The sequence below is a fragment of the Haliotis rubra genome, unplaced genomic scaffold, assembly GCF_003918875.1.
Source record: "Haliotis rubra isolate DU_JTF1 unplaced genomic scaffold, ASM391887v1 Scf592, whole genome shotgun sequence".
Taxonomy (NCBI): Eukaryota; Metazoa; Mollusca; class Gastropoda; order Lepetellida; family Haliotidae; genus Haliotis; species Haliotis rubra.
Window position 1 is genome coordinate 147,248 of NW_025767293.1, and position 15,959 is coordinate 163,206.

At 41.4% G+C, this 15,959-nt stretch overlaps 1 protein-coding gene across 1 annotated transcript in view; it reads right to left on the reverse strand.

Moving 5' to 3' along the window:
- LOC124255086 (protein draper-like) overlaps nucleotides 1-15,959 on the reverse strand; it is a 68,496-nt gene that overhangs the window by 27,562 nt on the left and 24,975 nt on the right. The window contains exons 2-5 of the mRNA XM_046688921.1: nucleotides 11,533-11,631; nucleotides 9,446-9,589; nucleotides 8,522-8,692; nucleotides 7,778-7,906 (exon numbers count right to left, since the gene is read on the reverse strand). Of these exons, the coding sequence (XP_046544877.1) occupies nucleotides 7,778-7,906; nucleotides 8,522-8,692; nucleotides 9,446-9,589; nucleotides 11,533-11,631 (543 nt within the window). The remainder of the gene's footprint in view (nucleotides 1-7,777; nucleotides 7,907-8,521; nucleotides 8,693-9,445; nucleotides 9,590-11,532; nucleotides 11,632-15,959) is intronic.

Genomic DNA, 15,959 nt, shown 5'->3' on the forward strand with positions numbered 1-15,959 from the left:
TTGACACTTCTGCACTCACTCACTCTTGTCAAGACTGACTGACAGTGTAACATATGTTATATTTACACTTTCTCAGTAAAGTACAAATTCTAGTACTTTTTGAGTTGAGCCCCATCCGGGATTCGAACTCACACCATCAGAGTCAGGCACCTAATCGCCAGCACACAAAGTCAGCCGCCTAACACTTTCTTAGTAAAGTACAAATTCTAGTACTTTACTAAAAAACTGTAATCCCATATATAACATGTTACATTTGACCACTTTCTAAATGGCATTGTGTAATCATGACTGACTCACCTAGGCCTGGTGTGTGTATTAATTACTTATTATTTATATCCATTTGGTAAGTGTGGTAGCTTGTGCAACTTGTTAGTGTTTATTTATTATCATTTTATGATCATGTTAATGCTATGCATGAAATATGATTGTGTTTTATTAGCATAGGTCAAGCGTTTGATTGTGTAAATGTTTCACCCTAGTGTGGCCAGGTTGCATTTCAGCGTTGGACGCTCGCTGACCATACACATTATTTTGAGGTATACCTTCTGCCATTGTTCACTGCTGGTACGGTTCTGTTATCTTGCCTGCAATGTTGTGTGTGCATCTGTAAGTCTGGTAGTGTTAGGCAAGGGTAGCTTACGCTGGGTTGTCTGTCCTCCGGGGAACGATGTCGTTCACTTGGTTCTGGTTTGTGAAGCCTGTAAGTCCGGTTGCTGACAATATGCCATCCACTTTAATGCTCTGTCCTTAATACGAACGGCAACATTCTACTGATCCGCAGTCAGTATATTCGGCAATGTGGAGCATTCTTCACGATCAACTGGCGCTCTTCGGACAATGGGCATCACAGTCTGCTGCCATTGCCACGCCCTGTCAATGTAGCATAGTGTTGTTTGGGTTGGTATCAGTTCTCTATTGGTAGTGGCTGTGGTTGATCGTGTATGTCTCGGGTCTTCTCTGCCGCCATGGTCTCATTTGCTCAGGTGTAAGCCCGTCGCACAAGTTGTAACATTCACTTTCTGTCCTTTGACATACATAGAGTTTGTCTTATCCATAATATTGGCAACTCTTTAGCTAGGTTAGTTGAAAGGTATGCAGCAACCATGTAAGTACCTACAAGTCAGCTTCGTCTTACCTTAGGTTGTAGTACTGCGTAAGGCAAAAGCAATTAGTGGCAGGTGAACATCCCATTCTTCCTGATCCTTGATGAGTGAGTGAGTGAGTATGGTTTTGCGCCGATTTAGCAATATTCCAGCAATATCACGGCGGGGGACAACAGAAATGGGCTTCACACATTGTACCCATGTGGGGAATCGAACCCGGGTCTTCGGTTGATCCTTGATGAAGCAGCGGACAGCATCCATGAGTGTGCGATTGAAGCGTTCTACCTGGCCGTTTGATGATGGGCGATAAGGAGTAGTCCTGGTTTTGTGAATTTGGAGTGTGTCACACATGGCCTTGAACAACCTACTCTCAAAATTCCTACCTTGATCAGTGTGGATAGCAAACGGCAAAAGAATTCATTGACTGCACTGCGGGCAGTTTCCTCAGCCCCTTGTGTGAAGGCAATGGTATACATTCGACCCATTGGGAAAACTGGTCTACGATCATCAGAATGTGTTCATTGCCACGAGGCGTTCTTGGCAATGGGCCCAAATAATCTAAATGAACCCTCTCCACAGGAGCACCTCCATGGAAATTGGTCATGGAGTGTTTTGTCGTCCTTTTGCCCTTCTTTTGCGAGTTACACTCAGAGCAAGTGGATACATGAAGTTGAATGTCACGCGACATACCATACCAGTGATAATTGGGTTTGAGCCTAGCCTTGGTTCGCTTCTGCCCCTGGTGACCTGCTGAGGGAATATTGTGATGCAAACAGAGAACATCATGGTGAAGATCCTTTGGGATGACCAATTGACGTTTGGAGTCTCCAAAATGATATCCAGATCTGTGTCATTCCTCTCAGCATTGACGATGTTATCTCTAATGTGGGTGTGAATCTCATCCTCAGAGTACCAGATCCCCCTTGAGAGCTTGCCTGACCCTGAAATCTGAGTCTGTTCTGGCAGATACAGGGTAACCCTCATCGACGGACGCACAACCTCCAGCGGAGGGTAATGCTCCTTCAAACACCTGGTTTTTTGGTCAATCTGTCGAAGGATATATTCAGGGCGCCATCAGGGGTTACAAGAATGTTGGCACCTGGAGATGCTGACCTGAAATTTGGAGACTCATTCATGTTCCTCACTGATTGGGTGTCTGTCGGGTCGCACCTGGAACTTGATTGGTCTACGCAGAGAGGCTTGTCATTCCCAGCTGGAGATAGCGATTCACTTGTGGATTGAGTTTCGCCTCCATTGGAGGATAGAAGAATGTGTTGATTGTATCAAGAGTTGGATGTCATCGAAATATCTTAAATTAAATGATGATAAAACTGAGCTCATTGTGTTCCACCCTCTTCGACTTCAGAAAAAGCTTCTGCTTCCACAGTTTTGCATCGGTGAATCTGCAATAAAAATTCGGCCACATGTTCGCAATCTTGGTGTAATCTTTGACTCTGCCCTCAGCATGGAACCCCATGTTCGCAATGTCTGTCGCCAATGTTATTTCCATCTGCGCAACATTGGTTTGATCCGCCGATACTTGGATGTGAAATCTGCACAAGCTCTAGTTCAAGCATATGTAACATCCCGCTTGGATTATTGTAACTCTTTGCTGTCTGGTGTGCCAAAACAAGTCCTCTACAGGCTACAGAAGGCACAAAATTCAGCCGCACGATTGATCTGTCAAATTAAATGGACTGAACACATCTCTCCTGCCCTCAAAACCCTACATTGGCTTCCAATTCGCTTCAGAATCGACTACAAAATCCTGCTCCTTGTTTTCAAGTGTCTAAACGGTCTAGCTCCAAAATACCTCTCGGATCTCCTTACACCATATCACCCAACTAGATCCACTCCGCTCAAGGGACCAGTCTCTCTCCTTGAAATACCACAAACTAGAACTAAGTCATATGGGGACAGGTCTTTCTCTAGAGCAGGACCCTTCCTCTGGAACAATTTACCATCCATCCTTCGTTCCGAAACAGAACTGTCAAATTTTAAAAGTGGACTCAAGACGCACCTATTCACCTCTGCACATGGATAAAGTGGACTCAGATAGCGCTTTTGAGCAATTAGATTGATAAAAAGCGCTTTACAAATATTTGTATGTATGTATGTATGTATGTATGTATGTATGTATGTATGTATGTATGTATGTGTATGTATGTATGTATGTTGGAGGGTGATTGAGTGGTCAAAAAGAGTACTTGGTGAGTGGGATCTTCGGGGCACTTGGGACCCTTGGACAGTGGCAGCACATCATCAACAGATTGGCGAAATTCATACCAGTTCTGGTGAGCCTTCATACAGTACTTGCAGCCATGGCAAGGGAGCTGCAATGGAAGGACATCAGTGTCTACATTTGGGCAGGCTGTCCGAGGTGAACGGTGGGATAGGGAGTCAGCATTACAGTGCTTGAAGCCTGGCCGATGAACTACTTTCAGGGAATACTGGCTCAATTCCTCAAGCCATCTTGCAGGCTGACCGTTAGGTTGTTAAACATTCATGAGCCACTGCAAACTGCTGTGGTCCGTTCTGAGCGTAAACGGTCGGCCAATTAGGTAATGCCGATAGGCCCTGGTGAACTTCACAACAGCTAGCAGCTCCTTTCTCGTAGTACAGTACTTGAGTTGTTCTTTTGACAGAGACAGCCTTCCATAAGCGATGACCTTTTCAACACCATTCTGGACTTGAGTCAGTTCTGCACCGAGAGCACAGTCAGATGCATCAGTGTCTCAAATGAACGGATCATCCATGTTGGCAATTCCCAAAACTGGAGTGGACAGCAGGGCATCCTTTATTGCTTGGAATGCCTGGTCACGTTCATCAGTCCAGAGGAAAGTTTTTCTACCCGTCACCTGGTACAATGGCAAAGCCAAGTCAGCATACTTTGGTATAAACTGCCGATGATAGTTTGCCAGTCCTAGGAAGCATTCAATGTCCTTGCAAGAGTTTAGGGTTGGCCACTGCACCACTGCGCTGACATCAACTCCTGCTTCAAGGCCATTTGGACCAACTTTTCGTCCCAGGAACTCGACACTCACTTGAAAAAGTTCACATTTCTTCGGCTTCAACTTGAGTTGATACTTCCTGAACCTCAAAACAAACCTCTCGGAGGTTGTCAAAGTGGCAGTCAATTGTTTTCCCAAGAACCAGTGTGTCATCCAGGAAAGCCAGGACTATTTTCCAATTCAGCCCAGCTAGAACTAAATTGATGTCACGATCAAAGGTGGCTGGGGCATTACACAGACCAAAGCTCATCTTGGTGAACTCAAACAAGCCATATTTAGCGATAAACGCAGTCTTGTGTCGGTCCCCTGATTTGATAGGAATCTGCCAGTATGCATTATTGGCATCAAGCTTATATACCACATATTGCCGGAGAGTGATTCCAGACATTCTTCTATGAGTGGCAGAGCAAATACTGTCTTACGACATCGTAGATTGACCTTACGGTAATCTAAGCACCACCTTACTCTGCCACATCTTTTCCTCACTAGTACAGGTGATGCTGCCCATTCTGAGGTGGAGGGTTGGATAACCTGAAAATCAAGCATCTTCTGTAGATGACTTTCCTCCTCGTGTGCAAAGCTTGGCGGACTTCGTCTCATCCGTTGCTTCACAGGTGCGGCATCACCTGTGTCAATATTGTGCTCTATGGCTGTGAAGTTGCCCAAATTTATGTCATGGGAAGCGAACACATCCTGGAATTCAGTGAGCAGCCTCTCAAGCTTTTTCACATCGTCTTCTGTGAGCTGTGCTGAAGATCGATTGAGGAGGTCTCGAAGGTGCCCTGGTACAGAAGTAGCTTCAGCTGACTGACGAACACAGGACAAGTTGTCTTGATTGTGGTGAAATTCGGGCACTCAGGTGTTACACCACGTGGTGTAGATGTTGTCACTGGTGTTGGTGTCTGTACCTGAGCAGAAAGTGTACTGTCAGACTGTTGTAGATCCCTCCTTGGAGACTGTGGAGACATGCAATACTCATTCCCTCCTGATAAAGAGAGAGATTGTGGGACCTCCCGCGAAGCATGCATCAGCCCCTGTGGAACATATGGACGTCCTCTTGAGGAAAGACTTTGCCTTGACTTGTCAAACCCACGAGTTCGCCTTGCAAGCAGATCCTCATTTTCACTGTCGTCCTGAAAATAAGAATCTGAAACTCGGCGAGCTTGTTTGCGGGACGTCCACTGATTGGTGTGGAGTGCCCAACGGATGATGCGAACAGCTTCGTCCACTGTCTGTGGTCTCATGTTAAAGACTCTAGCCCCAGCATCGGAATCAAAACAGCCTCTACAAACCTTGTTAATTGCCTGTGTTTCACGATACAACGCAGGGCAGGTAGCAAAAGATTAGCTGGCTTGTAGTTTCACACGGTCCGCAAAGTCTCTAATATCTTCATCTCGTCCTTGCATCAGATTGTCAAACTTTATTGACTCTTCAGCAGGATTCTCACCAGCAGCATAACGCATCCGGAAATCTGATACTAAAGAACTCCAAGGAATAGTTGACAAGGGTCTATCACCAACCAACAAGCTGTAGTACAACGTAGCACCACCAGTTCTCCAGTCACCAGATCTGTCAAATGTGGGAGGCTTCGACGGTGTCCGGTCAAAATGTGTTCTGCTCTCATTGAAGTATCTAGTGGAATGATTCACAGTGCGGTTTTCAGCGAGGTCCTGGTATATGCGGCCAAAGTTCTCACGTACAGCTGTGCTGAAACGGTTGAGTGATGAACGGGGTGAAACACTGTATGCAGTTTGTTCATATTTCGAACTGCCCAATAAAGAATCCCTGGATTCAAATGACAAGCACTGTTTGGCAATATCACAAAGTTTTGGCAAATTACGTGCTACATCATCAAACTTCAGGTCACCTTTGCTATCTCTCAGTTTAAGGATGTTGACCGCAGCACTCTGTGTCAACTCTTTAAGGGGAATCAAATCCTCTAAAGTGGCTACATTAATGTACACCAGCATCATGGAGGTTGCAATATTGACACTACCTCAAAACAAAAATAGTGCACAAATTGTGATTCAATAATGATAATCGTCAATTCAACAGTCGCAGGTATGAGGGACAAAAACCAGTACTCTTCTACAAATAGCAAACTTATCAATCACCCGGGTCAAATGGCTGTCATGCAACCGCGGCGTTTCTCAAATGCCAATCACAGCCCAGGATATAAATGGCCAAATTGTCTCATATTCAGTCGTGAAATCTTCAGCGGGTAATCATACAAAGCAGTTACACGACTCTCATCCAATAGTCACTCAAGAACTCAATGAAAACCCAAACGAAGCCAATCTGAACTCGCCACAACCATGCGTATGCCAGACACCAGCGATGTCCACACATAAACCAAAATTTCAGTTCTGAAAAATCACAAAGCTGACATAACAACCACTGTCAAAAACGATGAAAGATAAGAACAAAACCCTTCCACACATTTTAAAACACAATACCACTCAAAATATCGAGCCAAAGTATGACAGTTCACCTCTGGCCAAGCAGTATAATCACTAGCTCACAGTGACAACCACGTGTCACAAACGCGCCCGACTCGGACTCCAAAACAAATCAAAATGCGATGGGCCCAAACAAAATAACCAAACCACACGTATCCCCGCGATTCGACAGTCACAGCGCCAGTAAAGTGAAGCGGCCTGCTTGCACCTATGATACAACCTATATAGATCCTAATAGCTAAACTATTCTACACGTTTTTAACTTTCAAGTCTAATCTACTTCCGGGTACTACAAAAAGTCATAATTCTGCCTAATGTGGAACACACCCGCACAACAGTAATCGGGTTGGGTCTATACACCTATCTGTCTCTAAGCGAGACACGCTGCTATGGATTCTTACATCGTTATCAAGCTAAAAGCATCTAAAGCAGAGTCGGTTAAAACATTCCGACCACATATGAGCATGTGGTTGCCTGTGTCACACATGCAAAAGCAAGTCATTTCTTCAGTCGAAAAAAGCAAAGTAAATAATGGCGATATTGTATTAGAGCTGACTACTGGAACGTTAAAGTCACACTTTCTGGTGGAAAGTATTTTGTCACTCTGAATCTAAATGTTTAACAACGAGTCAGTCTCACTGGTCTTCTTTTTCAGGTGGATATACATATGCCACATTAATTAAAAAAATATAAAAACATTGAAACACAGTTCGATTGGGAAGTAATGAAGTGTATACATTTCCCACACACATAGTGCCTTATGAAATTCGGAGAGAGTGTCTATGATGTAAATGTAACCCTTTAAGTCAAAGGACAGGTCAAAAGACACAAAGGAGTCAAAGCAGGCCATTATTGTTGTCCCGACCTTTACCAAGTTTCATCACACTACATTCTCTTGCTATTACTTCATGCTTTCGTTCGTCTTCCCACGAATCATAGCATGTGAAACCCACGAAACACAAGTTATTAACTCTCTCTCTCTCTCTCTCTCTCTCTCTCTCTCTCTCTCTCTCTCTCTCTCTCTCTCTCTCTCTCTCTCTCTCTCTCTCTCTCTCTCTCTCTCTCACACACACACACATACACATAAAAACACACTCACACATAAATAAAAATATAATATCTTATTTATTTTATATAGTTAGATAAAATAAATAAGATATATTCCTTTCAAGAACATGATGTAAATATGCTCCCTAAAACTTACTTTTACAGCCATAGTTTTCACCGATGTAACCTTCTGCGCAGCCTGACGGACACCGACTGGTGCTCTCCAAACAGTCCGAGGCATTCTTACAGTTGCACTCCATGCCACATTCACCATTGTGAAGGCATTCTGAGAATGGAAAACATAGCTATAAAAGCTGTAGAAACAGAATTGCAAAGTCAAGAACAACCTAACAAGCTAATTTTCGCGATTATATTAACTCCAGAATATCAGCAGATAATATAGTATAGCTCCCGTGGTACGTCAGTAGTATGCTACTCCATTAATATGGACTGACTGGCTGACTGAGTTTGGTTTTACGCCGCTTTTAGCAATATTCCAGCAATATCACGGCGGGGGACACCAGAAATAGGCTTCACACAATGTACCCATGTGGTCCATTAATATGGAAGCGAAAACATTAACCCATAGAGGATAACTACAGACTAAACAAAAGAGACTTTGACCTAAATGAGCAGTGCGTTTTGGTGTAATTAATCATTTCTACAGACGTCACTGTACTGGATATTTGGTAGTTCAGTCTCCACGTGGTTTAATTTCGCAGTTTGCAATTCGAACCCGTAGGATTGAGGGCAGCCTTGGTATAACGTCAGTTCTGGTCTTACCGATATATTGCGTATAACTGAAAAGCATTTTAGTAGACATCAGCATTCCAAATATACCTGGCCATGAATACATCTTTACCATTTTAACTTATTTCACGAGCAATAATTGTTAACTTGCCGTAAGTTACAGCTACCTCGCACACCCCGCGCTGTAGGTTTAACTTAAGACTGGAGAACTTTTGCATCCCACTGTACTTGTAGACAGTAATTGTTTTGGTCACTTTCCTGTAAATCGATACTGGATTCCAGAGACGTCGTCCGTAAAAATACTTTGAAGACAGAGGTTCACCTTTATGAAACAGGATAAAAACAAGTCATTAATGGACGTCTTGCGTAAAATCATCACTTGGCCCTTCTGTAGCTTAGACTTTCGGGCAAATATCTAACATGACATGGTTGAATGCTTGAACACATGTTTAAATAATTATAATTGGAATGTATAGATTATAGAAATACTTTTCAATGAAGAATTGTGGTAGAAATCTATCAAATTGGGCTGAATACACCTAAATATAGTTTGCGTTTACCCCTATCTATACTATTTTATACGGAAGGTGTAGTGGAACGGAGAATTTGTGGATATTGTCCCTATTTAGATAAATAAACGGGACAAATTGATATTACAGGTCGAAATCAACATTGCAGGCGTATGGATTTGCAAATGAGAATCTAGATACTTACTTAAGGTACAGACAAATGTGAATAAACGTCTACTGTCAGAAGGCTTCTAATTAACATAATTAGTATAAAGATATGTTCAAAATACATGAACATAATTTTAAGCGTTGTTACACCTTAATCCCCAGTGATTAAAGTAACCAAATCATGTTTAAGATAACTACACAATAAAAAGAGCATAAACATTCAATTGTTTGTCACTTCATTCAGTCTAAAAAAATAATCAAATATCAACATAAGATTTACATATAGGGTTTGTGTAAAACGTTGAAACGTTTATATGTTTATACTTTGAATGACCAACTAATACTTATACTGATAGAATAATTTAAAGTACTTTTAAATGTGGTTAGTAATGCCGTACCTGGTTCATGAACAATTCGGATGATGTTAAATGTCCTTGCTGGTCCTTCAAAAGTGCATTTAATGATATGACGTGCACACGTTCCGAGGTCACTATCGACAGCCGTTTGACCCTCTGTGCAGGATGCAAACGTCAACTGGTTGACTGAAAACAGTAACCATATGCTGAATTTACAATTTCAACTTGATCATAATCATAGCCACTAAGACAAAATATACAAAACTATATTCCTGTCAAGCAGATGCATCAGCTTCTGTTGATCGTGTCTGGCCTATTTCTTCGCCTACTGCATCAGGTTTGTAAATATATGTTTATATGAATAACTACAGAAAAATGACTATTTGGACATACTTCCATATCGTGTCACAAAAATTAAATGCTTTCAAAAATGTTATAACCCTAGGGTTATGTACTTGTTTAGAAAGCGGTTTCCCAGCAGAAACATGAAAATATTTATGATATATACACATGCAGTCTAAATTAATGCATTTCATGGTAAACTGACATTGACAAGGAATGCTTATGGGAGCTAATCTTTGTAAATTTTGAACGCTCGTCGGCACCAAGGTAAACAAGAGTCACCAGAAGATGTCCCCCATCGCCACAAATGTGAAAGAATAAATCATCTCACAGTTACTAAAAGTCCAATTTGAGATAATTTCTGTAATAATCTGTCCATCTGTGCACAAATTATTGAGCTATCAAAACCATAACATGGAATTGGGATTCGAAGCTTTGTACTTCTATGTCAGGTGCACACTAATATCCAAGTCAAAGGAAAAACTACAAATAAAAAAATCCCTACCAGCTAAAGGCAGCAATTGGCAAACTGGTTTTGGCTTGTGCACAGTTTCATGAAAGAATACCTGGTACTCTTTCGAGGTATGATCCGGACAAACACACTATGGACAGAAGTTAAACTTGTTGCCATGGAATCATGAAATAAATTCATTTTCTCAAAATTCCAAAATAGCAAAAGGAAATGGAGAACAATAAATGTGCCAAAAAACTGTAAAAAGCAAAAGGCCCCACGCTTGATTCGTTTTTATATTCATACCATTTTTTGTTGAAACAAATTAAACGGGTTTTGAGTTATGCTCAGGAAAGGAAATGATTACGGGCGGACATTTCTTATGAATGTGAAAAGGGTTTTGTCGCTTTTATTTTAAACTTCATAATGAAGAACTCTACAATAAAGTAAACACGTGTTTTAACTAAACTTTGGAATACGACTACAATCTGACATTTCATAATGACAGGTGACAGGTGAAATAGATCTTGAAATTATAGAGAACACACACACACACACACACACACACACACACACACACACACACACACACACACACACACACACACACACACCACTGTCTTCATCACCACTGTCTTCATCACCATGGCAAGTAAAGCCAGATATTGACTAAATTTAAGCAATCTAAAAAAAAAAACAGCAACAAAAATACAAACAAGTTAGAAATATACATGATTCGTTCAAAGATATTGGATGTTGATGAATATGTTTGGGAAATAGCTAAATATGATTTCATAATTGTAGAATAAGTTAGCAACTAAGATTGTGGCTGTCGGTGGGGGTTACAGTATTGCAGAACTATTTCCCTCCGGACATTAAAAACCATATATAAAATACAGTTAGGCCTACATCGTTCATATTCTTTGTATATGCGTTAGTTAGAATTATTAAACCATTTTAAATTATATCTTTTGGAAGGTTTCATCTTAAACCTGACGTCATATTCGTATGACACATAGTGCGTGCCTTACTTAATACATGCATTAGTTAAAAACTTGTTTTAAATTATATGACGTAAGCTTCTAATTTTAAGAACCCTCTGATGTGCATAAGGAGGCACATTTGATTGGGAAGCGCAAGAAATACTGCTACTTTGTAAACCTAAAAGCAATGTTTCTTGAAAAACACAGAAATAGTTTGTCTCTTAGCCTCTGATTTAAAATACGTAATGCATGCATTGTGACATTTGAGTTCATATTTGCAATAAGAATTCAACAAATTATCATTGTAGGTTAAACTTTATAAAAGAAATTGCTTTCTTTTGAATGTCTCTTACCGTACTGGCATCGACTTCCAGCAAAACCAGCTTCACATCCAGCCTCACAGTGTGTGTAGGGAGGATCACACTGCGCCTGATTGAGACAACGACAGGCACCTGAAATATTTGAAACATTATTTGATAAAGGAACATTAACGAGTTTGACGCTTTAAGCCTGTTAATAATAGTAATACAGTCAGTCATATAAACATATAGGTCAGTATTAACTGATACAGAGGTAAATGTCACCTCAAGATGACTATCTGGGTCGGTGTGGACGGTTAGCGAGGTTGATGTCTCTTAAAGTTGAGTAACTGGGTCAGTATGGACTGATACACATATTGAAGTGCCATCTTCCTCAGTATCAATGAAAACGCATGGCTGATTTTGATGTGGAATAAAGTGACAAAAAACCAAGGTTTAGATGCAAAATGACTTTTAGTTTATGACATTGGTAATAAGCAATGAATATTGTTTTGAAAATGTTGGATATCAGCAAATGCGAGTTGTACAGATATGGCCAAACAAGGTCACCCCTTTAAACACTGTCAGTATCTTGTGTGTCTGCCATTCGCCCTGATGCGGGCATTGAGACGATGGGGCAATGAATGCCATGGGAATGTTCCTCCATTCTTGCTGCAAGGCCAGTGTGAGATTTGCGACGTTGGCTGGCGGTGGATGACTTCGATAAACGCGTCTCCCCAGTTCATCCCACAAATGTTCAATAGGGTTGAGATCTGGCGAATACGCTGGCCAGTCCATCACATTAATTCCAGCTTGCTGAATGAATGCTTGTGTCACGAGGTCGGGCGGCATGAGGACGGGCGTTGTTATGTTAGAATATTAGTGGAGGGCGTTGGTGACGGAACCACTACGGGCCTCAGGACTTCATCCACATAACGCTGTGCAGTCAGATTACCTTGGATGACAAGGAGATCACTCCTGAAACGTGCGTTGAAGGTCCCCCAAACCATTACACTATCGCCACCAAATCGTTTTCTCTGTCTGACACATGGGCCTGCATAACGTTCCCCACGACATCTTCCCTCAAGAAATGACACACAATACCGTGACTCGTCTGAAAAGACAAGCCTACAGAAGAAAAGTCGTTGTTGTTGCGCATACTGCTGTGCGAATTGACGTCGGGCTTGGCGGTCACGGGGCTGAAGCCCAGGGCCACGGTATGGACGTCGACAGTTCAATCCGGCCTGTCTCAGGCGTCGAATGACTGTCGATGGGTGGATCCTTCTTCCATGGCTACCAATCGTTGCTGCTGTTGTTGCTGTTGCCGTTCTCGAAGGTACGCCAGTCGCATCTGTCGATCTTGTCTGGCCGTCGTAACCGGAAGTCGCCTTGGTCGAGGGCGGTCGGCAATGCTCCCTTTCATCAGGTGACGACTGACAAGACGGCTAATGGTGGACTGGTTGACATTAAGGCGCCTAGCAACAACATTTTGTGAAATACCGACTTCAAGGAGTCCCAGAGCGTGTGCACGTTGCTGCAGAAGATTCAGTCGCGGCATGTTTAAGACTGGCTACTGCATTACATAGGAAAGACCTCACTAAGTGCACGTGCATTTTCATTGTCAGGATGCCCTTGCTGTGTTTCAACGAATGAAAACAAATGCGTTTTCACGACTGTTTCTGTTTCCAGTTGTTTGAACTCAAGAACTGTTCCTAATCAAGTCTTGAATATTCATTTCAAATAGTCAGTGCATCATTAGTACTTCTCACTTATGTTTCAAAATATGCGTTTTCATTGCGGGTCAGGATGTCACGTGAAGAAAAGTATCTGGGTCAGAGTGGACTGTTGATGTCTCTTAAGAATGAGTATCTGAATCACCGAGGACAGTTACCAAGGTAACTATCACTTCAGGATGAGTATCTGGGTCAGTGCGGACTGATATCTAGGTAATTGATGCTTCAAATTGTTTATCTGGGTCAGTGTTAACTGATACTGAGGTAAATGTCACGTGGTGATGAGTATCTTGGTCAGTGGGGAATGGTACTGAGGAAGATGGCACTTTAAGATGTGTATTTTGGTCAGCGTTAACTGATACTGAAGCACAGGTCCTTTTCAGATGAGTACCTGGTTCAGTGTGGACGATTACGGAGAACAGAAATCCCACGAACACGCGCATATAGCCAATGGGTCATTTAGGTAGATGTCACTTCAAGATGGGCATCTGCTTCAGTGTGGGCTGTTTCTGATTTAGATGTCACTTCAAGATCGGGTGGTGTTGTAGCCTAGTGGTTAAAGGGTTCGCTCGTCAGGCTGAACTCCCGAGTTCGATTTCCCACTTCGGTACATTGTGCAAAGCCCATTTCTGGTGAAATGCACATAATGGAATTTGGTATCAAACAAACAAACAACAATTTCTAAAATTAACTTTACAAGTCAATAGAATTCACTTCAACAAACTATTCGTGACAGTTAAAAATAGAGTGACAGTAAAAACACATAGCTGTGCATGTGCACTGACACTAAAATATAGAAGTTTCTTGTATTTTAGGCCTCAGGCCGACATATAAATAAACAAAATTTAGAGTGAATTACACAATCGGATGCTACATGCATTATTTCATCCATTTGGACATACAATATTTTAAATACGTTATTTCGTAACCAGTAGCATTTTTTTAATATAATGACAGGTGTAACATATCGGTATCATGTCTAGAGGCGAGGTCATAAAAGAAGAGAATGCAATTTCTTTTGGTTTACTAAAGTATATATTCTCGGGTTATTAAAGGTCACATGCAACGTAAAACACAACTTTGCAGATTCTGATACCTTTCGGTATGGACTTTCAGTAACAAATTATCAAAAAATGCAAATTCAACTTATATTGTTGGAAAATAACGCGATGAAAATAGCCCCGCGAAATCGGAGTTCAAACTATTCACTAAATTCACCCCAGTTGGGGTGAAATAGTATAGTGAATAGGTTCGGGCAGCTTGGAAGCGACATTTCAAGACGGGAAACCTTCGCTGGCGATAAATACTCGGAGTAGACTTTGTTGTGAGCTATTTTTGTAATGTTTTGTTGATATTTCACAGGTGCGAGCTTTTTATGTTATGACAGGAGACTACCGATTTAACCGTTTATATAATTTCATTTGACTATTTCACCACACGTTCTTCTTACCGAGTCACTTTCTCAGTTCGATACTTAAAAGCAAAGTCATTATTTAGCATGGTCAGAATTTGTAACTGTGATATAGATATGCCTCTGTCACAGACAATGTATGTTTTATTGATACCTATATGTCTGCCTTCCTGTCTGTTAATGACAATATGCAATACACAACTTCGATCACTGACCAAATGCAATTTGAACTTAACACCTATCAGGCTATACACCATAAACAAAATGCATTGAATTATGGCTCGTTCTGTTGTCACATTATGTAATTACACAGACAGGCAGGTGTGATTCTTGCACACATGACATGTTATGATATCTGCTGATTGCAAAATGATATACACAAAAACTGAGCATGTATTTACAAAACCCAACATCCCTACACACACACACACACAAACAGCCCTGAGTGTATCTGCAAATGAACCAGCCAATGACAGCCGTCGATACACTTAAGTGCACGCCAACCCGCTCTGAGTGGGTTCGGTATCCCGGGTGCTTCGTTTCAAGGGAAGTAAACCCAAGTACAAATTATTGCACTTTTGATTTGCGATTGTAAGCTTATAATTTTATAATCAGCAATATATATTACATGTCATGAATAAGTGATAATAGTGTTTTAATTATGTTTGTTTTTTTGGTTGCATGTGACCTTTAAGTAATTAAATATAAAAGCGATGTTCATGGTGGTACAGACAATGATGATGATTTCATCAAGCTGCAACAGTGGTTAAGCTTCCAAAATAGGCCCGGGCTAAGAATCTTGGGTGAACTGTGATCCTTACATAATGCTGGTCATCATTCAACGTCAGCTCGCAATCATGCACTGACACAAGTGACATTCTACTTCAGGATACCCATCATTACAGACACAACGTCCACTACTCCGTGGGGTATTAATGTATAATCCTGTTTCAATTAGCAGGAAATTTAGTGATGGTAACACAGCTAATACACAGTTCTGAGACAAACGATTGCTTAAACATTATGCATGTTGGATATTCAATGCCATGTTCGAGTTTATCATGCCAATCGTGTTCATATACTCAGCAGCAAAAAAACCCAAAACAACGTCAGTGCGAATTCAAAATTAGATAGGCACTGTAATCAAATCATTACAGAAATGGACATAATAAGCGGATCAAAAACATTTTTTGTGTACAATATTCTGATACATCAATAAATAACTCAGCACAATTCCAAGACTTTATGTGAACGTTTGCAGTCCATTCAGGCTCTTGACTTTAGTATCTAGTGTGACCACCACGAGCGACAATAACTGCAGCACAGCGTCTATGCTT